The following is a 23,598-nucleotide window of genomic DNA, read 5'->3' on the forward strand; positions in this document are numbered from 1 at the left end:
TGTTCCCCATGCCGCTGGCTGCAACACAAGCCCAAAGCATGATTGATCCACCCCCGTGCTTAATAGTTGGAGAGGTGTTCTTTTCATGAAATTCTGCACCCTGTTTTCTCCAAACTTTCCTGCATCCTCACCACAACATTCAGCGTCAGAAGGTTGCAAAGGAACATCTAAACAAGCCTGATGCATTTTGGAAACAAGTCCTATGGACTGATGAAGTTAAGATAGAACATTTTGGCTGCAATGAGCAAAGGCATGTTTGGAGACAAAAGGGTGCAGAATTTCATGAAAAGAACACCTCTCCAACTGTTAAGCACGGTGGTGGATCGATCGTGCTTTGGGTTTGTGTTGTAGCCAGTGGTACGGGGAACATCTCACTGGTAGAGGGAAGAATGAATTCAATTAAATACCAGCAAATTCTGGAAGCAAACATCACAAGGTCTGTATAAAAAAAAATGCTGAAGATGAAAAGAGGATGGCTTCTACAACAGGATAACGATCCTAAACACACCTCACAATCCACAATGGACTACCTCAAGAGGCACAAGCTGAAGGTTTTGCCACAGCCCTCACAGTCCCCCGACCTAAACGTCATCGAAAATCTGTGGATAGACCACAAAAGAACAGTGCATGCAAGATGGCCTAAGAATCTCTCAGAACTAGAAGCCTTTTGCACGGAAGAATGGGCAAAAATCCCTCAAACAAGAATTAAAAGACTCTTAGCTGGCTACAGAAAGCGTTTACAAGCTGTGATACTTGCCATGCAGGGTGCCCAAACTTTTGCTTCGGGCCCTTTTCCTTTTTTGTTATTTTGAAACTGTAAAAGATGGAAATAAAAAAGTAATCTTAAAATATTAAAGAAATGTGTTATCTTTAACTTTGCCTTTTGGAAATCAGGTCATCTTTTACTCACTTAGCTATTCACAGTAACAGAAATTTTGACCAGGGGTGCCCAAACTTTTGCATGCCACTGTATATCCCAATTCACAAGCTGATAAGCTGGAGTTCTAAAGTTATTTACTCCAAAAATGAAAAGTTTATTTAGGTGTGCATTAAGTCTGCGATTAGTCTTGCTGACGCAGTAATGTTTGTGCAATGTAAACTACTTGCAGAAGGGCTGTCAACAGAGGAAGTAATCCATGCCCTGGACAAGGTGTCAGTGGAATGGAACAACAATAACCAACAAGTGGAGAAGCTGAGACGTAAGATCCAATATCAAGAGGACGTAAACGGTATTTATCAAGAGTTACAAGAGCTTGAAAAGACGATAAAATGCAAAGAAGACTGGCTGAAGAGTGCGGCCAGTGGTAAAGTGAACGAGTCCTGTCAGGTGAATGGCCTTCTGTACTGCAGAGTCTTATCATGTGGTTTAATTTATAAGAATGGGGAAGAACAGAAGAAATCAAAATTATTGGTACTCTGGGAAACAATATTTGAGGAAAGTGTTTCCTTTCTGTCAGTCTGGCCATTTGTATACTTGCAATACCAAAATTTGATGGGAAGAAAAAATTACCTTTTGTCTTTCCATAGTATCACGATTTGTCTTTTACACTGGAGTTATTTTCATGTATTAAACCTGTATACTTTGGTTCCCTACATGTCAAAAAATTTATTAAATTGTCTTTAACATAACCAGCAGCTCAGCTTCCACAGTTCCAAATCCCAAGGTTTGCGGCCCTCTGGGTAATTTTCTTTCCCCTCATCTCGTGAATGTCTATTCCTTAGTTTGCGACTGTGACCACTGGGTGAAGATAACCCACCTATGTGAAACATCAACTCTGCATCAATCCTGGCAAGCCCCAGAAGTATGTTGTATGTTTCAGTGAGGAGATCACTCGCTCTACCTTCTCTCAAATTTTTCATTCCCTTTCCCTCTTCATCGGTTTTGCCTTGATTCTCTTATATTGTTGCTCTGTTGATTGTATTGAAACATAGATTGTGATCTGACAAATGGTACAGCAATTTTTGACACAGGCTGTCTCCGGATAACAAACTGGTTCCATTTTTACAGACATCCTTAAATTGATTCTGTCCATAAGTCAGAAAATACACAAAGATCACGAGATGGTAACCATACCTCCCACAATTTTGTAATCAATGGCATCAAAACACAAATCTAATAAGAAAGAATAAAAACTACATGGGGAGAGAGAGGAAACTAGTTCTGCCATTCATAGGAACAAACATATGTATGTACATTGGGCTTGTGAATTTAATAAGATCATGGGAACTCTCTTGAATGTATGGGTAAGTTGGGTATTCGTAACCCAGGGATGGCCTGTATTCAATTGTGTCAAGTAACTTTTCCTATCTGCCTGTCAAATTTTGGTATTGCATGTATATGAATGACAATGCTTAAAGGAAACACTTGCAGTGTGATAGTTTCACTGATCAAATTTGGAGAGAGGGTTGTCCAGGGAGATTAGGATAGGATCATATGAAGTAGAGAGATCAGTGTGGGGTCAGTCTGGAGGTGGAAGTGTTGGTGGTTAGATTTGGGAAAGTGGGGATACATTGGAGGCTCGTCCTTTGTTTGGAACTTTTATGGATGTAGGATTCTCCTGTCATGTGTCTCGTCAAATTGGACCAAGTTCCTCCTTAGGAAAGGAAAAATTGTCTAATAATGAATTAGTGTTATGCACCTATTGCATTCACTTAGTGTTTTAATGCAGTGTGAAGTTAAGATAATATAATGCTGTTACTTGAAAGATTTGATGCAGTTTGAGCGTCTTTGCACAACTGATAAAATGTGCATCAGTTATTTTTGACAAATTGTGCATCAAAAACTGAATAAGATATAACAAAAATTATTTCTAATGCTGAGGCTTGTGAGTAAAATGAGCTCTGATATTTTCTGGGGAAACAAAGAGACTGCAGATGCTGGAATCTGGAGCAAAAAAACAAACTGCTGGAGGAATTCGATGGGTCAAGCAGCATCTGTGGAGTCAAAGGGATGGTTGACGTTTTGGTTTGTGACCCTGCATGAGGACAGAACTGATATTTTCTGATTTGTTGGAATAAGCTTCAGCTTATGTAATGGTTCAACTGCCTATTGGGCTGTTTTTTCTTCAGTTGTAATAAAAGTACCAACAAAATTTGCTCAAGTGAATTAGGGTGGGGGAGGTGGTAATGGTGATGGGAAACTGCATAATTTAGCTCAATTTATATTGTTCAAGAAAAGCTATTTATGATGGAGTTACAGCCTTGGATCACGTACTTATTTTCTTTGCAGGATGAAATCAACCAATTGCTTGATGTAGCTCCATGCTTAGAGAAACTAATGGCTCGTGGGGAAGTGCTCAGCAGTGAACCTGGAGCTCCGAACTTCCTCCAGGAAGACCTTAATAATACAAACAATCGATTCCGATCAATTCTCCAGAAACTACAGAGCAAACGACAACTGAAATCAGGTGACTGGGCTTTTCATTTGATTATCCCGAAGCAAACTTAAGATACTTAATTGACTGGTGCATTTTTGTTGAGCTTAAGTGTTCAGTTTTTGATAGGTCTGTTATGTTACGTTACATGTTGATAGACTGTTCAGCTACATGTACATCACTTCCACTTGACTTGTAGCCTCTAATACCACTACTTAAATCTATTAACCTTGGTCTTAATTCAAGTAATTCCCAATGTCCATAGTCTTTCAGCAGTTCTGCATTTCCGCTACAACCTCTTGCTGAGTGATTTCATAGATAGATGACTTGTCCTTTTACTTTAAGATTAATTTTATTTGTTCTGAACTTTTGCACCTCAGCCAGTCATCATTGCTTATTTTGAATTCTTCCTGCATGGAGAGGAAATAGCCATTATTATGAGTCCAGATGAAGGGTCTCAATCCAAAACGTTGACTGTCCATTTTCCTCCATGAATGCTGCCTGATTTGCTGAGCTCCTCCAGCATCTTGTGTGTTTCAGCCATGATTATACTTTGTTATTGGATGAATCTTAAACAGTATGATCAGATAGAGAGATCTGAGATCATCAGACCACTACCACTGAGGGAATACAGCACGCTGAGAGGTGCTGTGTTTTGGGAATAGTGTTAATAAGTTGTAAAATGCAAGCCACCATATTGAAGATAGGAATAAGCTTATTCCTGATGGACTGCTTGAGGTTTATCCCTTAATCAGCATTGCACAGTTATCTGGCAATTATCACATTGGGTGACTTGAAAGAGGCACAAAGGCTTTTATGTTTCTTATATTAGAATGGTGATTGAACTTGTTTGACTGCAGAGTGCTTTGCAATGTCCAGTGCTCTGAAAGGTGCTATGAGGAAGCAATTCATTTCTTAATGAACATAGTGACCAGTATTCAGGGTATCTTGTACGGATGGAACAGCGTAAAATGGCGTCCCTCAAGTATGATACTGTATTTTGCAAGTGGAAAGTAGCACTGTATACCGGTGATAGAATGAGCCAGATCAGACTGCACTAGCTCTTCGGGTGCAGCTCTACCAAAGCTTATATACTGTGTTGTGCACTTCAGTGTTGTTTAGAGAAGCTGAAATGAAGCAGAGGTTTTTTTGATCATCATTGCAAATTGTTGTGTGCTTCAGATATAAATGCATTGATAGGAATAGCAGTGTTGTTTGTGGTTATGTGTATCAATAATGTGGATTATTCGTTGCTGGAGCCCTGTTACACAGCATGGCTATTGTAATTTCATCTTTATTAAAAGGATCGGAACGTCCTCGGAACCTAGATGCTGTAAAGACCTTAAAAACAGTGCTGGATCAATCTGAAGCTCAAGTTAAACGAGGATGGAGTACAGTTGTTAATCTGGAAGCAGCTCAGAAAGCATTAAAGAACACAGAGGTAAGGAGCAGGCAATAATAAACAGAAATTTGCAAGGCATTGTGGCTTTTAGATACAAGCCGCTCCCAAATGTGAAGATGCCAAATGCTATGTAACATTTACCAAATTATATAATACTTTATTCCGGGCATCTATTAGGGGAATGAGATTTAAATGCTGGATAAGTATGCAAGCTGGAAGATGCATTTAGGGTGTTGAGAACTTCTCAAATATTTCAAGATTCTTTGACAATATTGTACAATGCTCTCTTGTTTTCCCTTTCTTATCCAGGCTTTGCAGAACGAATTGAAAAACCATCAACCGGAAATGGACAGACTGGCTTCAGGGTTGGAAAGGAAGGAAGAAGAGCCGGTGACATCTACTAAAAAGACCTATGACATGGAATTGGAAGCAATTCAAATACGATGGCAAAAGCTAATAGCTAAGCTTCAGAATGATAGCCAGGTGCTGGAGGATGTGATATCGAAACTGCAGCAATTTAAGGTGAATGAGACTCGCAAATGATGGATGTACAGCACAAAGAATAGGCTTCCGAGTCCAAGTCAGGGAGGGAATAGGATTAGAAATGGAGAGTAAGTGCCGGCTTGATGGTGTTGACAGACTGTCCTCAGTGAGAATTGGATCAGACTCCAGTACACGTGATTCAGGTTGATGCCTCATAATCCAGTGAGGGACTTGCTGCATTTTTGGAATGACATTTCTCAAGTGATAGACTGGTCATGTCTTTTTCTTCAGATCTATATGAAAGACCCTATTTCGTACAAGTTTCTGAAAAAGTGCGAGGAAATAGTGTGGAATTTGGAAGGGATCAGGAGGAGATGCTGCATACTGGGAGAATTAGAAATTAATAGTGTGGTGGGCTATCTTTTTAGTGCAGCTTGCAGCAATGAGATTCCCTCATATCGTTCAGTTTAATTGGTGAATAATAAAAGTTTGTGCAACTTTGGGAATTATAATACTTTCCATTGTTGTTATTCTTGAATATATTTAAACTTCTGTGGATCCAGTTTAGGTGTGGAATTATTCACTTGTTTTTTTAATTATTTTTCTTTTAAGATTCATTACCTAATTTATTAAGTATACTTTTAATCTTGAATAGTGGAAAAAAAACTAATCTGGTACAATACCACTGAACTGTGAATATTTTCTCACACAATTAAAGTGGCTTTGTTTGCTTTGAAATTGTAAGAACTTAAATTCAGCAAGATTAGTATAGGTCTCTGCTGGTAGTTACATGCAGTTATTAGACTGTCCTGTCATCTGGGATATGATGCTCTTCACTTTTTAAAAAAAAAAGTTTGGTGTTCTATCTTACACAGTGGAAAATGGTTGTGATTTATTAGAGTCCATCATGCCAGCCCTAGGAGTTCCTCAGTGCAGTGTCCAAGGCCAACTATCTGCAATTGCTTCATAAGTGATTTCCATCATAGGGTCTGAAATAAGAAAGTTTATTGACGATTGCACGATGTTGAATTCCATGCACGAGTTCTCAGCAAATGAAGCTGTCCATTCTTGCGTGTAGCAAGACCTGTATAGCGTTCTGGCTTGTGCTGATAAGTGGTAAGGAATGTTCCTGCTACACCTGTTAGGCAATGACCATCTCCAATAAGTCAGAGTCCAACCACCAATGCATAATATTCAGTCAAAGTACCATCATCAAATTCCATACCATCAACATATTGGGAGTCTCCATTGACCAGAAACTCAAAATGGACAATCATGCAAGAGAAATTGTATATCCTGGAGAAATTGACTCATTTCCTGGAACCCTTAAGGTATTTTTGCATTTATAAGGCATGTCCGGAAGGCAATGGAGTACCCTCTACTTTCTTGGATGAGAACAGATCAAATTACACTCAAGAAGCCTGACACCAAATGGGACAAAGCAACCCAGTTGATTGGCATCCCATCTACCACACTGTGTCCCTGCAATACTTGCATACAGTGGCTGCAGTGCATGCGATCTACAAAATGCATGGCAGTTACTCATTGAAGCTACCCTGACTGCCCCTCAGGACTTCTGCCACCAAGAAGGACATTGCACACAGTTCGAAGTACATAGGTGTTCTTTCATCATCTTTGATCATAAATGCATGATTATTTGTATCCCTCCCAGGTTATGCTTTCCAGGTGCCAATTTCACTTAAAAAGGCCACAGATCTTTTTCCTCCATTTATGCTACTTCAGAATTGACAGAGAATTTGTCTAAATTATTTTGTGTGAAAGGCCTTAAAATCATCTTCTCATCCTTTGTGAGTTTTTAGCTTAAAGCATTTTAATTAAATTTCTCCTTAATTCATCTAAACATTTCTATCACTCTGTTTATTCTAATTATAAGAATCTGCAAAATGAAAGAAAAATTTGAGTTGCATTTTCTTAAATATGCTGTTTATAAATTGTAATTCAGACATTTTTATCTAAAATCAGTAAGGTAATGGAGTTTAAAGACGTGTGAAAATTCCAGGACTTCCTGAGACTCCAGTAATTTATGCTGACTGTTATCTTGTTTTATGCCAGTTTGGATGTTCGGGAGATTTTGGCCAAAATTAACAACAGCCAGAGTGAAACAAAGTAGGTGTTATTTACAGAAATATGATATAGGAAATTCTAGCCCTTTAAGCATGTTTTAGGAGCTTGAAAGAGAAGATCAGTAGTGATGTTTTATTGGCTGGGTTTTGACAAGACTTGTTTGTAATAGTTTGCATGATGAAACTTTGCCAAATCGATACTACTTGTGGATAATGGTGCTTGCAGTAAGGCTCTTGAAAGTAATTACCCTCAATCTTCAGGAGAGGAAGGAATCAGGGAAACTAATAAGGGAAAATACCATTTTGGGTGGTTATCTTGAGAAGATATTTATATTTCCTTTGTCCTTGTCCAGGCTTCCCAGCAACCCTGCAATTCTCCAGACCTTAGATTACTCCTCTGTTCCTGGTTGAAGTTTGCTTTTAATTATTTAGACCATTTATTTCCTTTTTATGCAGGAAAATTCAGATGCCCTGGAAAAGTGGATGGATTGTGTTGACACCTTCTTGTCCAAAGAGACTGTTGCATTTGGCAATCAAGTGGGACTCAAACAGCAGGTGGAAAAGTGCAAGGTGGGAAAAAATCTGGCACAGAGAGAAGAGCATTGTAGCAAATGTACTTGTGATATAATGTGAAAACAGACCATTTGGCCCAACCAGTTTATGTTCGTGATAACCCAACACAGAAGCATACAGTCATAATTCTAGTTGTGCACTGTTAAGTTCAGGTTTTAAGTTAGTTCAAGTTAAATTAAAGGCTCATAGTAAGGTTTTGTATGGACTTGCCAGTATCTCTTTGGTTTTATATTGTGTTTATATATAATCTGGAACTCATCAGTTTTTGAATGGTAGGTTGGGGGGAGGTGGGGTGCCTTGTTACGTGAACTCCCAAATTCTTCTGATTTGCTGCAGCACAGTACTTAGTGACAGCGTAATTAAGTTAACAAAATGCATCATGCCAAATCTAATTGTTACTGAATTCCATCTGTCCCTTTTGAGTCTTCTCCTCATGTTAATTATTGAAACTTCTTTTGGAAAAATTGCTCTTACCTTTGTTTTCTCCTTTCTAGTTAGATTTTAGTCTGTCCTCTGCTTCTTCCATAGCCCTTCAATGATTTCTCATTGAAAGTCTTCTGAAAGACTTTAGAGAAGACAATAAATGCAGAATTTTCTCCATCTAGAATTCCTGCTGTGTCTCAAAGAATTCAGATTTAATGAGTAGAATAGTCTCTTTTAAAACTTGTGCTGGCCAGTATTTTCTCACCAGGTAATAGATTCCTAGTGCTCTGCAGCACTGAAACTGGCCCTTCGGCTCACAGAGCTGTGCCAAACATCGAGGCCCACTAATCGTACACTAATCCCATTTTATTTTTCCCCACATTTCTATCATCTTCCCCCAGATCCTACCACTCGTCTACATATTAGGTGTAATTTACAGTGGCCAGTTAACCTTCCAATCCACACGTATTTGGGATGTGAGAGGGAACTAGAGCACCTGGAGGAAACCTATGCAGTCACAGAGTAATATGCTTTGGGCACACGCAGCACCAGTGATCCTGATGGAACCTGGTTCACTGAAGCTGTGAAGCAGCAGCTTTACTAGCTACACCACTGTAACACATTGCATTGCTGTAGGTTTCATCCTTAATTAAATATTCCACCCCCGCCCCCACCCCCCAACAAACCAGAGATATGAAGCTGCTGAATTGCAAATGATCTTGATTAGCTCCATCTCTCCTGTTGAAAATCCAGCTACACTGGCCACTCTTCACTCTTCAGGAACTGACCTGCTGTTAGCGGTTAGCACAGTAGCGTAGTGGGTACGGCACGGTAGCGTAGTGGTTAGCACGATGCTATTACAGCGCCAGCGATCGGGGTTTGATTCCTGTCGCTGTCTGTAAGGAGTTTGTACGTTCTCCCATGTCTGCGTGGGATTCCTCCAGGTGCTTCGGTTTCCTCCCACGTTCCAAAGATGTACGGGTAGGTTAATTTGGGTTTAAAAAATGGGTGGTGCGGACTCGTTGGGCCGGAAGGGCCTGTTACCACGCTGTAAATAAAATTAAAAAAAAATTTAAAACATTTTTAACTTACTGACATATCTGTTCCTTGTAGTACCTTTCCTTCAACTGATTGATTTCTGCCCTGAAACTACTTGTTATAAACCATTGAAATCTTTGAAAGGAAATGCCTCTGTTACACAATGGTTCTGTGTGCCGATTCCTCTTCCATTTCACTTCCCCTAGTTTATTACTTTGTGAAGCCCAAACATATGACGCAAAATTTGTTGTTTTGCTGCAGCGGTACAATGCAAAGACAAAAATGTATAAATTACAAAACTAAATAGTGCAAAAAAAAGGAATTCATGAGGTTGGGTTAATGGATTGTTCAGAAATCTGATGGCAGAGGGGAAGAAGCTGTTCCTGAATCATTGAGTTTGGGTCTTCTGGCTCCTGTACCCACCTCCCTGATGGTAGTAATGAGAAGAGGGCATTTCCCGGATGGTGAGGGTCCTTGATGACTGGTGCCACTGCCTTGAGGCACCGCCTCTTGAAGATGTCCTCGATGATGGGGAGGGTTGTGTCCGTGATGGAGCTGGCTGAGTCTATAACCCTCTTCAGCCTCTTGCGATCCTGTGCATTGGAGACTCCGTAGCAGGCTGTGGTGCAAGCAGTCAGGATATTCTCCACCGTACGTCTATAGAAATTTGTAATAGCCTTTGGTGACATAGCAAATCTCCTCAAACTCCTAATGAAGTAGAGCCGCTGGCATGCATTCTTTGTGCTTTGCATCAATGTGTCATCCTGTCTTTTATTAAAAAATGAGTAATTACTCATACTTAATTTCAATTAAATGTAACAACCTTTTATTCTGTTATCCATTCACCCAGACTCAACAAACCCCTAATATGTAGAGTTGATAGAACATAGAACAGTACAGCACAGGAACAGACCCTTCAGCCCACAATGTTGAGCCGAACTAATTAAACTAGTAATTACATGCCTGACAAAACTAATCCCTTCTGCCTACACAAGGTCCATATGCCTCCATTCTCTGCATATTCATGTGTCTATCTAAGAAGCTCTTAAACCTTTCTATCGTATTTACCTCCACTTCCAACCCTGGCAATGCATTCCAGGCACCCACCACTCTGTGTTTAAAACAAAAACTTGCCCCACATATCTGCTTTGAATTTCTCCTCTCACCTTAAATGTATATCCACTAGTATTATACATTTCAACTCTGAGGAGGAGGGGGGGGGGGGGGCGGGGGAGAAAAGATATCGGCTGTCTACTCTATCTGTGCTTCTCATACTTTTACAAACTTCTATCAGGTCTCCCCACAGCCTCTGCCACTCCAGAGAAAATAACCCAAGTTTGTCCAGCCTCTCCTCATACTACATGCCATCTAATCCAGGCAGCATCCTGGTAAACATCTTCTGCACCCTCTCCAAAGCCTCCACATGCTCCTTATAATAGGGTGACCAGAACTGAATGCAATACTCTAACTGTGGCCTAACTAGAGTTTTATAAAGCTGCAACACAACTTCCTGACTCTTGAACTCAATTCCTTGACTAATAAAGGCAAGTATGCCATACACTGCCTTTACCACCCTACTTGTGCAGCCACTTTCAGGGAGCTATGGGCTTGGACCCTAAGATCCCACTGTACATAACACTTGTTAAGAGTCTTGCCATTAACAGTGTACTGCCCCTTTACATTTGATCTCCCAAAGTGCAACACCTCATACTTAGCCGGATTAAGCTCCATCTGCTATTTCTCTGCCCATATCTGTAACTCATCTGTATTCCGCTGTATCCTTTGGCAATCTTCTACACTATCCACAATGCTACCAACCTCTGTATCGTCTGTGAACTTACTAATCCACCCATCCATGTTTTCATCCAAGTCATTTATGTACATCACAAACAGCAGAGGTCCCAGTTCGGATCCCTGTGGAACGCCACTAGTCATGAACCTCCAGCCAGAATTAGTCCCATTGACCACTACCCTTTCTCTTCTATGGGCAAGCCAATTCCGAATCCAGGTCACCGTGGATCCCGTGCATCTCAATCTTCTGGATGAGCCTACCAAGTGAGACCTTGTCAAACGCTCAGTTCAGTTTATCCTATGAGTATATTTTGTTTGTAAACTGTCTGAAGTAATGGAGCTAAGCATGGAGTTGGTGTACTACGGTGTAATATCCCACTTTGAAGGAAGAGTTGAATTGTGCTTTTTATTTTTGTGATGATCTCTTTCTTACATGTACAGACGTTTGTGGATGAAATTCAGAATATTCAGTCCAATTTGACATCAATGAATGAAATTCAGGACTCACTGAAAAAGCTGCCAGTGACAGCCATCTCTAATTCTGTGGCAACTCGCATGACAGACTGTCGGACACGATGGAACAAAGTGAAGAACCAGGTATGGAGTCAAGTTCCTGAGCTGTGTTAATTTATAGTTTTGCAGCATCTCATGAATTGTGAATGACGGAAACTTTTGGTCAGAGGAAGAAACAATGTACGAGGTGGAGATCTGCCTTGGAATACAGCTATTTCTCTATTTACAGAGGGATTGTGTTGCTGGAAATGTTTTGTGAAATGACGTCTTGTAAATTGAAAAGGTTTGGTGAAACTCACAGTGGGGATTTTGATACAATGTATTCCTATGCACAGTGTGGTGCACTATTCATTGGAGCGAAAAATAGCTCAGGAAATCAAAGATGCATACTTCAAAGTTAATGGCATTAAAGTGCAAATGGGTAAATCAAATGTTCATAAATCTATGAATACCTTTATTCTCACTGGAAATGCTGAATATTTACCCAGAGATGAACTAGTCCAGACTGAGTGTCTATCCTGCTTTGTATTTTGTATATTCTAGTCTATTTTATTTCTTTTTAATTTCTTTTCAATGTTTCTTCTCCCTTGTGCTGTACGTCCCTACACCTGCTGGGATATACTTCATTTGCAAATGGCCAGCAAAAGGAGTTTTCATTATGACTCAGTGGGTAGTGCCCTCGCCCGGAGGCTGAAGGTTATGGATTCAAAACCCATTTTAGTGATCCAGAAATGTAATGTGCTACTTGGAACTGCATAATCAACCTGGTGGGTGGGGGGGGGGGGGGAGGGGACGGGGGGGCAGGGAGGAGAAGCATGAGGAACTTGAGGTATAGACTGTTGGAATTTGCCTTAAAGTTTTGAATTATATTCCAATGTTTGTATGATTTTTTTGAAATTTTTAAACCTCTTGCAGATGCATATGAAGCATAATCTGTCGAAGGTCAAACACATCAGTTAATTTCTGCGTACAAGAGCCTTTCCTGGGTTAAGTGTCAGATTTCAGATTTTGAGTCTTTGTAAACAGTAATTTAAAAGTTGGCATACTTTGACCTGGCATGATTGGAATGCACTTTTTGTTGGTTCCTGGTTGTTACAAGCCATGCCCTGTGTAAGTCAGAATCACCTTCTAATATTTCTCTTTGCAGATTATATCTCAACAGCTGAGATTGTCCGAGGGCCAGACAAAGACATTAAACTTAAGGAAAGATCTTGTAGAGATGCGTGAGTGGACAACACAGGCAGAAGAGGATTATTTAGAGAGGGACTTTGAATACAAGTCACCTGGGGAATTGGAGATTGCTTTGGAAGAAATTAAGGTAATGTGTCTTCAAAAATAATGAGATGTGCAAAAGAATTCCAGTGGGAAATTTCTGCAATGCATTTGCTTCAGATCTGATTTAATTCAGATAAAATGCTGAGAATTTCAGACACACAATGTCTTCGTCCTAATTCTAAACTTTGAATTTTGGAAACTGTGTGTTTGCCTTTTTGGTGAGGTCAGGATTCTTCTCTGTAATTCAATATATTGCTGAGTGATTGTGGAGTTGCAACCAGCAGGGGAAAAGGAAAGCAAATTTGGAAGGGTTGAGTCATAGTGTGATGGTGGAAAGGGTAATGCGATATTACCACACGTCAGTGTGTAGATTAATGATCCTTCACAGGGATCGGGTTAAAATGAGACCCTGGCTAGCAGGTTAAAAGTGTCCTTTTGGCTTTCTAAAAGGACTCCAATGAGATTTGTGCCATCTGAATTCAGTCCTTGGTAACTACCTGTAAGAATTATCCCGATGGTCACTATGTACCTTAAATTAGGGATCTTGGTCAGAGAGATCAAAATAATGCCAAATGTGAGCAAGTAAATCTCAGAACTACTGTATATATTGCTCTGGCACTGATTATAATGTAAAAAATGGGGGCATTGCTGTGGGTGTCTCTCAGGCAAATATCCACATCAACATAAGGTCAAAAATGAGGTGGTTCATTTAGGATTGAGGACTGAACTGTCTTGACAAGCCCTCAGTTAAAAGAATCACTTGTACCTGCTTCCAGAAAGATCTGGACAACATGCAGGCTTGGATTGATGATTAGCCTGAGTGCACAAGTACAATGAAATGATAATCTGCAACATGCAAGTCTTAATCGCATCCTCTTGACGTTCAACAGTGGTTCAACTACTAATCACTCACTATCAACTTCTTGTCAACTGTGATCATCATTGACAAGAAGTTCTGATTAAGGTGGCACAACAGTACAGTTCCAGTGCCGTGGGTTCACTCTTGACCTCTGGTGCCATCTGTGTGGCTTGTCACATTATCCTTGTGACCCTGTAGGTTTCTCTGGGTTCTCTGGTTTTCTCCCACATTCCAAAGATGTGCAAGTTGGTAGGTTAGTTGCCAGTTGTAAATTATCCCTGGTGCAGGTGAGTGGTAGGAGAATTGGGAAGGTTGATTGTTATGCAGGAGAGAATAGGTTACGGAAATAAATGGGAGAGTGAAATTGATGGGATTTCTCGGAGAGCTGATGTCGACTTGATGGGCTGAATGGTTGCCTCCTAAAGTGTAAGGAAATATGACTGCATGCATACAGAATGTGACAACACGACAGAGGTTGAGTATTCCATGCTGAGTAATTCACCTGATTTCCTGAAAATTTTTCCACACGTACAACCTCATGACAGATGTCAAGGAATACTATCAGTTTTATTGATTGCAGCTCCAACAAGACTTGAGCTTAAATCACTGAGAACTAATCAGTCTGCTTAATTTCATTCAATGCTTCACCTTGTCTAAGAGAAAGGAGCAGGCCATTTGTCCCCTCATTATTTAGTAAGGTTGTGGCTGATATGATACTAGCCTCACCTCAACTCCCTACAACCATTGATTCCCTGGTTGACTAAAAGTCTGTTGATCTTGGTCTTGAATTCATAAAGTGATCAAGTCCCCACATCTCTGAGGTAGAGAATTCCAATGTTCCTTGACCCTCAAAAGAAATTACTTCTCATCTCCTTCATCTCTTTTGTTAGGAACTGTGCCCCTCGGAGGGAAATATCTTATCATCTGCATTGTCGAGCCTTTTCAAAAGCTTACCTCTCGTACTCCATTTAACTTAGTATTTCCTCAAAAGACAACCCCTTCATCCCGGGAGTCAATCAGGTGAACATACTTGGTACTGCCTCCAGTGCAAGTGCATCTCTTTTCAAATAAGGAAACTAATACTATGTAGAACTCCAGGTGTGATCTCTCAATACCTTGTGCAATTGTAGCAAGACTTAACTACTTCATTCCTTTGGCAATGAAGGCCATCATTCAATCTGTTTTCCTAAGTTCTTGCTGTACCTGCCTGCTAACTTTGCATTTCATCACTGACATTCATTCCCTCCACCACTCTGACTGCAGTGTTCACTCCCAGACTGGAAAAACTTGGACAGTGATTCCCAGACTGCAAACTCTTCTCCCTGAAAGGACAAAGCCTGCAGATGCAAGGGAACAACAGTTCCTGCAAGTTTCTGTCAGTCTCGTAGCATCTTGACTTAGAAATATTTTGACTGTCTTCCATTGTCACTGACTCAAAATCAAGGCATTGTGGCGACTCACCGTCTAGTCGGGCGAACCGGCTCGGCAGTCGGGTTGCGCGGCGTCGGAGCGACGAGGCCCAAGATGGCGGCGGGCCTCGTCTTTCCGAGCGACGGGGAGAACCCGCGCGCGGGAAAGTCCTGATGACGTAGGACTTACGTCATTGCCGGTTTTTTGGGCGGGAGTTTTTCTCCCTTAAAGGGCCCGCACAAGGCGGGAAAATAAACCAGTTCTGTTTGGCAATCCTCCGAGTAGAGTCTTGTTTTATTCCGCGGTAGCAACCGCTACAGCATTGCTAAAAATAATAACCCTGTGAAGCCATGTTCAATGAGGCAACTCAACACCATCTTCTCAAGGCCAATCAGCTATGGGCAGTAGAAGCTGACTTTCTTGTGAGGTCCATTTCCCATAAGAAAGTTATTTAACAAAAAATGTGGTCTGTAATGGGGTGTATACCACCCCATTATTGACTTTCAGTTGAAGGTGTAAAACTATAATCTGGGTAGTGTGGTGAACACCACTTGCTGCACCACTGTATGCCACAGAATAATGGTAGGCCATCAGTGCATTCCTATAATTGCCCTCAGCACATTGCTGCAGAAAGTTGTTAATAAAAGGAAGAGAAGTAGGGGGTTGTGGAAATATTGTTGTTGGACTTTTCAACTGATGTTTCATCATCATTAGAGAGAATTTGGGAGCATATCATTTTGATCTGGCAAGAGGGTTTAAACTGGGATAAAGTGATTTTTAATTTACAGGGTAACATAACTGTCCTATGTGGACAAATTCCATGCCTATTGAAACTCCACTCTCTCTCTCTTAAATAACTACTTTTGCACTCTTTTGAATCTGCTGCATATTATAAAACATGCAGCATTTTTACAGCATGGTAACCATTTAGGTTACCAGCATTTTAGTTTTGAAAGTGAAGGGTTGCACAGATGCCAAATAATGACATTTTTCAGCAAGAGGAAATGTAACACATGCACCTTGACAATATATTTTCTAGAAGACACCATTGACCAGAGCCTTCACTGGATAAGCATATAGATACTAGCTGAAAGAACAGCTCAGAAAGATAGTGTTCTGTAGTGAACAACTCAATCCCTGGTATTCCAAACACTTCTTATGATCCACAAGGCTTAAGAGAAGAGTGTGATGGAATAATGATCATTTGCCTGGATGAGTGTAACTGAAACCCAGTCAGGGCAAAGCTGCCTGTTGGATTGGCATCAAATCCACCATTTTGAACATTCACACCCTCCGCTACTGCTGCACCATGGCTGCAGTGCCATGGGGTATGCACAGAATGTACTGTACTTATTCTCCAAAGTCACTCTGACAGAACTCAATAACCTATAGAGGGAAGGGCAGTAGATGCATGGGACACTTCTGGGTCAAGTACTATTGGATTTTATTCCTGGAACTTCCTTCAATGGAAGTCCCTTTGAGAATGACTGCAGAGGTTCAAGATGACCTTGACAATCTCATGGGCAGTTCGGGATGTGTAATAAATGTTGGCCTTGCCAGCTATGTCCATATCCTGTGAAGGAATATAAATAAAAGGACTGGGTCATGTCAGACACCTACATCAGCATCAAGCAAATCAGGTAGCCCATCACAAAGCACAATTCTTGATCCTTTCCCAACCATATGGTCAAGCCCCAGCCACTGATTACATCTGTTTGATATATTTTCCGTTTATTAGTGCCCAGTTGAGAAGTTTTTGGATCAGAATTTTGTGATTCTGACATAGGATGCTCATAATAGGTCATTTCCATTTTCACCAACCCACATACATTTAAGTTGTGGCTGTCAAAACTTGCTTAGTCATTGTTAAGCACTTTTTTTTCAGCGAGCAAAGGAAGAGGTGCTGCAGAAGGAAGTGAGAGTTAAGATTCTGAAAGACAACATAAATACCATTCTTAAGAAAATGCCGCCTGTCGATCAGGAATTGATGAATAGGGACCTTAATGCCGTGTTGGAGAGTTACAAGAGGCTCTGTGATCGGATTGAAAGAAAATACTTGACTTTAAAGGTAAAGAATTCATTGATAACAGCTGACGTAGGATGGACTGTCTGGATTTTTTCACTTCCCTTTATTCACTCTAACTTACCCACTTATAAACTTGCAGCACTCTGTTCACTAAGGACCATTTTCGGTATTGTCATCAAAGCTGTCAACGAGGGTGGTGCTCTTGTAGTTTGGCGACCTGATCATTGCCTTGTGGAAGCCAAGCATCAGCTGTCAGGTGCCTTCTGGACCATGATCCCACCACTTAACATCAGGCCATTTTTTTTCCCAGTCACAGACTGGGGAAAAAAACTTGAGATTTTCCTTTCATGGTCTCCAACCTTAGACTCTGAAACTCACACAACCCACTTCTACCCTTCCTTCAGATCGACAAACAGGGCTGTAGGCACAACTTTGTTTTAGCCTGTTCTTGCCCCACTCAGCTTATTTGACCTTGACTCCACTCTTTCTCCCCTGGTCCAGTCCCTTCCCATTTGCATCCCATTGTATGCATGACACCTCTTACACTTTCCATCCCATGACAGTTTCCAGTGTCAAGGTCCCAAATGGCAAATTTTTTTTGTACAATCTCTCCACACCAGGATGGTCTGAAGGTTGCACTTTGAACTGAGGCCTTTAAGGTTCACCAGCACATTCACATGGCTGAAATTGTTTGTACCTTTAAAAAAAAACTTCTTCAATTCTACTCACTTTCTCCAAATCAAATAGTACTGATGGAAACTCAGGCTTAGACTATGCTTGTCTTTTTGTGGAATATGTGGAACAGTCTTGTTTCAGTCTTATTCTGGTCCCTCCCTTAACTCCTTATCCAGTACATTGATGACTATATGGTGCTGCCTTTCCACTCAAATGGAACTCAATTTCATTACTCTTTTTCATATAGTCCATCTGACCCTGCCCTTCTGCCCGCCCCCTCCGTCAACTCGGTGGATTCATGAAAGCATATCACCACAGTAACCCTGCCCTGACCCCATTAGTGATACTCCCTTTGTTGATCTATCCCTCACCAACCTTCCCCACAAATTAAAGCTATTTTGTTTTCTCACGTTTCCAGTCCTTGTGAAAGGACTCTGATCTGAAATGTTAACTATTTTTCTATTTCCACAGTTGCTGCCTGACCTTCTGAGTGTTTACAACATTTTCTATTTTAAGATTTCCAACCTCCTTTGTGCTTTGTTAATTTCAACACTTGAGGTCTTATTGAATCAGTGAATCCAATATTGCAGTGTGAAGATGACATGTCTGGAGTGGGTCAATGCAACAATGGAAACTCTACCTTAAAAGGGGAAATAAGCTCCATTCCTATCTAGTGGTTTGCATTTTCATTTATCTTTGTATTTTTGCACAGATAAATGCACAAATTGTTTTCTAGAAGGATTCATTGAACAAAGATATGTCAGTGAGTTGGACTTAAAGAGAAATTCTTAAACCTTGGATTTACTATTTAAGAAGAAACAAATGAAACAGGTGTCTGCAGATTTTTCTTGGAAGGTTGATGCTTCAGAATTCTATCAATATAAAATCAAGATACTGAGGAATGAACAGAAGGCTTGGTGAAAGAGTTATTAAAATGGTTTTCATGAACCATGATCTTAACTTCAAAACTGGTAATTGAGAGGTAATTTAGCAATGGTTTTGTGATAATTCAGTCATGGTGGAACATAATACTAACAATGCAGGAATTCTTTTTTCACCCCTGTGGTTAGGATAGGATGGGCCACTGTCATTTGGCACTTGCCATTCTTCCAGTTGTCCCTTTCAACTAATAACATTCCTGGTGGCAGAATGGATTTCTGATTATCCTTCCCTGGATACAAGTGCTTGGAGACTTTCATTGTAATTGTGTCAGAATTCAGCTCACTGAACTCCCATCAGCAGATTCAATTCTCACCAGATTTCTCCTCTTGCTCCTGGCTAACCTTGTCTGTCTGCAGCACCTCACTGTACCCTGCACCCTGGTGGACAGGATACCAAGATACCCAACTGTGTGGACCAGCTGAACAGATGTTTTGTTTTCCTTATCTAACCATGACTCCCTTTACCCCCTTGGCTACAGGAGGTATGGTCTTGCTGGTGTGAGTTGCTTCATTACTTGGACTTGGAAAACAATTGGTTAAATAATCTGGAGGAGAAGTTGAAAACTGCAGAAAATGTTTCAGACAACACCAGAGCTGTTAATGAGGTCCTTGAGGTAATGAGTTTATTAACATTTCTAATATGGAGCTTGAAAAAAAGCAAATGTGTTTTAAGACAAATATGTCACAATGGCTTCAGGGTAAGGCACTTTGTTTTCCACTGTGGCATTGAAGTGAACTAGTTCTTGTTCTATAATAGGTCTGATGATGTACTGAAATATTTCATGAAATTAGGTGAAGAATTAGTTAACGATTGGAAAACAACAGAAGCAAATGGTTAGTCATTTTCAGGTTGGTTGAGTCCTGAACTAGTCACAATTTATATGTATTACTTCCATGGAAATTCAGAGTGAAAACTCATCAAGTTTGATGAAACAAATTTAGCAGAGAAATTGAGCTGTGAAGAGAATATAGTCTGCAAAAGAATATAGCAAAGGTTCAGCAAATGGGCAAAAAAGTATCAGTACAATGTGGGGAATTTCTGGTTTTCACTTTGGTAGGTACAACAGAAAAACATTTTACAAACAATTAGAGGTTTGAGTATATAGGATTTTGGTGTGAGCGCATGAAACAAAAAGTTAATGTGCAGACGGCAAACAATTTTAAAGGTAAATGATAGGTTACTCATTATTGGCAGTTGGTGCACAAAAGTAAATGAAGTCTTGCTGAATGGGATTTTGAGAATATAACAAGAGTACTGTTTGCAGTTCTGGCCTCTATTCCTAAGGAAAGGTGTACTTGTCTTCGAGATGCTGCGATGAAATATTACAAAACTGATTTGTGATACAAACTGCTTTTGGTACATTTATCATAACATTGAAAGTGGATTTATGGGGAGAAAGGGATTTGGGAGTTGGGTATATCACATAATATGGTCAAGCAGGGCAAGCTTAAGCCATTTGACTGACTGCAGCTCCTGTACTTTTATTTCTCCCAGTCGATTGGATCTATATTATTTTTGCTATGTACGACAATGGTTTTAGAATCATAGGTTCAAAGAATTGTTATGAGACCAGAGGAGACCATGCAGTCTGTCAGCTCCTTATTTGTACCCATTCCCTACTCTTTGTTCATAGCTCTCTGGATTATTTCTATTGAAAACACTGACTTTGTTTACACACCTCTGCAAGCAGAGAAATCTTGATCAAAACTACTCCAGCTTCTCTACTCTAACCATATAGCTGAAGTCTCAGATCCCTGAAACCAGTCTGAGAAATGTTTACTGCACACTTTCTAGCAATTTCACTCCCTTAGAAAATTAAGATGAACAGAAATGGGTGCACGACTTCACTTGTGTCCTTAATAGTGTTTTGTATATATTCAATATAACTTCCTTACTTTTGAACTCAATGAATCCCAGGATTTCACATGCTTAACCAGTCACGCTCTCAACATGCTCTGCCACTTTCAAAGATTTATGCACATATGCAGCCACGTCCCTCTGCACTATTTAGAATTGAGCCATGTTATCCACATTGTCTTTGCCTTGCTGCTGGTAATCATTTCACATTATTATAACCATACTGAAAAAAAGCACTGATGAGGGAACTCTACTCTTATAAACAACTGGTTACTACTACTTCCTTTTTGGCTTTAAGCCAATTTCCCATTCATGCTGTGATTGATGTTTTAATTTCATGGGCTTCATTTTGCAAATCACCTTTTGTGGAACTAGAATAAGTGCTAAAAATACAAGTTGACAACATTTACAGAATTCTGTTTATCAAACTTCTCCATCTCTTTTCAAAAAAAATATATTCCACTGGAATAATCTGCACCAATTTCAATGTAGGAGACACGACTGAGGAATTGTTAGTGTTTCCTATAGGTTTGTTTAAATTGAGCTGATCTAAATGTTTGTTAAATGTTTCAGTTTTTAGTTTTTTTATTTTACAGTTTTCTTCGTAATTTGATTCATTATTCAGCATTGGGGTATTATGAAGCCAATATTTTCACACTCGGGATTTCATCTAAAATTAATCAAGCCATTCCACCTCTATCATATTCTTGTATATCAAATTTGAGACTAATTTACGCTCATGACTTGTGTTTTTCACAGCATTGGTGCTGTTCTGCACTTGAAGGCTTTGAACCATCTGTTTTACCTGTTGAGCTTCTGTAACATAGTCTTCCCACTTTTGACAGTGGCATTTTCAGAATGCTATCCCCTGAATTCAGTGCAACACCGAGAGCATTTGCAGTTCTGTTACATTTGCTGGTGATGCTATGGTTAACAGTACGTTGTTGTTTGGAAATGCTGGCTTTCTAATTCACTAAGGTCAAGATCTGTTTTGTATTTTTGGAAGAGTTTGCTGATTTATCTCTGGTGGAAAAAGTTCCCATGACTTCAGCTATTCATTGCTTTCATTTCATTGACTTTTGACATGACTTGGCTGGGACAAGCACTTAAATTACTTTCCTCTGTACTTCATTCCCCACCATCAGTCCCTCGAGTCTGTGCTACGCCATCCTGCAGATAACCGAACACAGATCCGTGAACTGGGCCAAACATTGATTGATGGTGGAATTTTGGATGAACTTATAAGTGAAAAGCTGGAGGTATTCAATGCTCGATATGAAGAGCTGAGTCACCAGGTAAGAGATTCTCAGCTGGTCAGTTGTTCTGAGCTGGTAATCCTTCATACTGTTGCTTGTATGTTCATAAAATTTCACAGGCACCCAAAGAGGCAAGTATTTTACTCTGGCTTAATCTCCTGACAAGTGTCATGTGTGTATATATGCAGACCATCACAAATGAATAGGATTATGTCTTTTTGGGGCCTGCACTGAAATATGTGGTATGCATTTGCCAGAATGTGAAATTGCTATAAAATGAAATTAATCATTAAACCAGTGTGACGGTGACCATGCAAACCTATTTCCATGTTCTTTATGTGATGCAATGTACTCTGCCCTGAATTTCTCATTTTTTTCTCATTCAGCTACCATTTTGTAAAATTGCTAGCCACGTAGATCTGCTTTAAGCTTAAATTCAAGCAAATTGAAGAATAATCAAATTACAGCAGCTTCAGAAGGAAGACTATTTCTGGTTTTCATTATGGAAATTAGATTTTTAACATAAAATGATTATCTATTGTTTATACTGTTTCTTTGAGGAGGGAGGTGAAGTTGTGTCCCAAAATTGTGATGATAATTTACAAATAATCTATTATCTAATGTTGCCATGTCTAATGCTGAAGTCTGTCTGCAACCGGAGTGGTCCAGGTTAATCATGAATCAGTCAGGTTCTGATTAGTACATTCAGCTCACATTGACATCCAACACATCATTCTCCACCACTTACGCCATCTCCAACAGGACCCCACTACCAAGCATATCTTCCCCTCCCTACCCCTTTCTGCCTTTCACAGGGACCGCACTCTTCACGACTCCCTAGTTCACTCCCCCAGCCATCCTGCTCCCACCCTGGGAACTTTCCACTGCCCCCACCGTAGGTGCAATACCTGCCCCTACACCACCTCCATCCAGGGATCCAAACAGTCCTTTCAGGTGAGACAGGGATTCACCTGCACCTCCCTTAATATCATCTACTGAATTCATTGCTCCAAGTGTGGCCGCCTCTGCATTGGCGAGACCAAATGCAGACTAGGTGACCGTTTCGCAGAACACCTGTGCTCTGTCCGAAACCACGATCTGCATCTCCCAGTTGCCAGTCACTTCAACTCCTCCTCCCACACTATCATAGATATGTCAGTCCTCAGCCGCCTCTTCTGCCAGGAGAGTTCCAAGTGCAGGCTGGAGGAACAGCACCTCATTTTCCGTCTTGGAACCTTGTAGCCTAACGGCATGAACATTTGAATTCTCCCACCTTAAATAATCCCAACCTCCCTTCTCTCTCCACCCCCGCCCCAATCATGCCTCTTCTTTCCTTTTCCGAGCCTACCTTTTTTTCTACCCCTCCTTTATTGTTTCTCCATACTTTTGACCCATCTCCTGGTGGATCTGCTATCCACTCCTCCCCTGCACCTGCCTATCACTGTCTCTTACCTGCATCTACTTATCACCACCTTGTGCTCACCCCGCCTCCCCTCTTTTGTCCACCTATCACTGCTCTGCTTTTTCTCTCCTATATATTGGGCTTCCCCTTTTCCTATTGTCAGTCATGAAGAAGGGTCCTGACTTAATGTTGACCGCCTGCTTTTCTCCACGGAT

At 40.5% G+C, this 23,598-nt stretch overlaps 1 protein-coding gene across 1 annotated transcript in view; it reads left to right on the forward strand.

Moving 5' to 3' along the window:
- Nucleotides 1-23,598, forward strand: part of LOC127567749 (dystrophin-like) — a 358,665-nt gene that overhangs the window by 99,044 nt on the left and 236,023 nt on the right. The window contains 10 exon segments of the mRNA XM_052010734.1: nt 1,110-1,327; nt 3,230-3,407; nt 4,679-4,815; nt 5,086-5,298; nt 7,800-7,913; nt 11,610-11,765; nt 12,829-12,999; nt 17,111-17,293; nt 19,347-19,481; nt 21,871-22,020. Of these exon segments, the coding sequence (XP_051866694.1) occupies nt 1,110-1,327; nt 3,230-3,407; nt 4,679-4,815; nt 5,086-5,298; nt 7,800-7,913; nt 11,610-11,765; nt 12,829-12,999; nt 17,111-17,293; nt 19,347-19,481; nt 21,871-22,020 (1,655 nt within the window).

This window comes from Pristis pectinata, chromosome 3 (assembly GCF_009764475.1).
Source record: "Pristis pectinata isolate sPriPec2 chromosome 3, sPriPec2.1.pri, whole genome shotgun sequence".
Lineage (NCBI taxonomy): Eukaryota > Metazoa > Chordata > Chondrichthyes > Rhinopristiformes > Pristidae > Pristis > Pristis pectinata.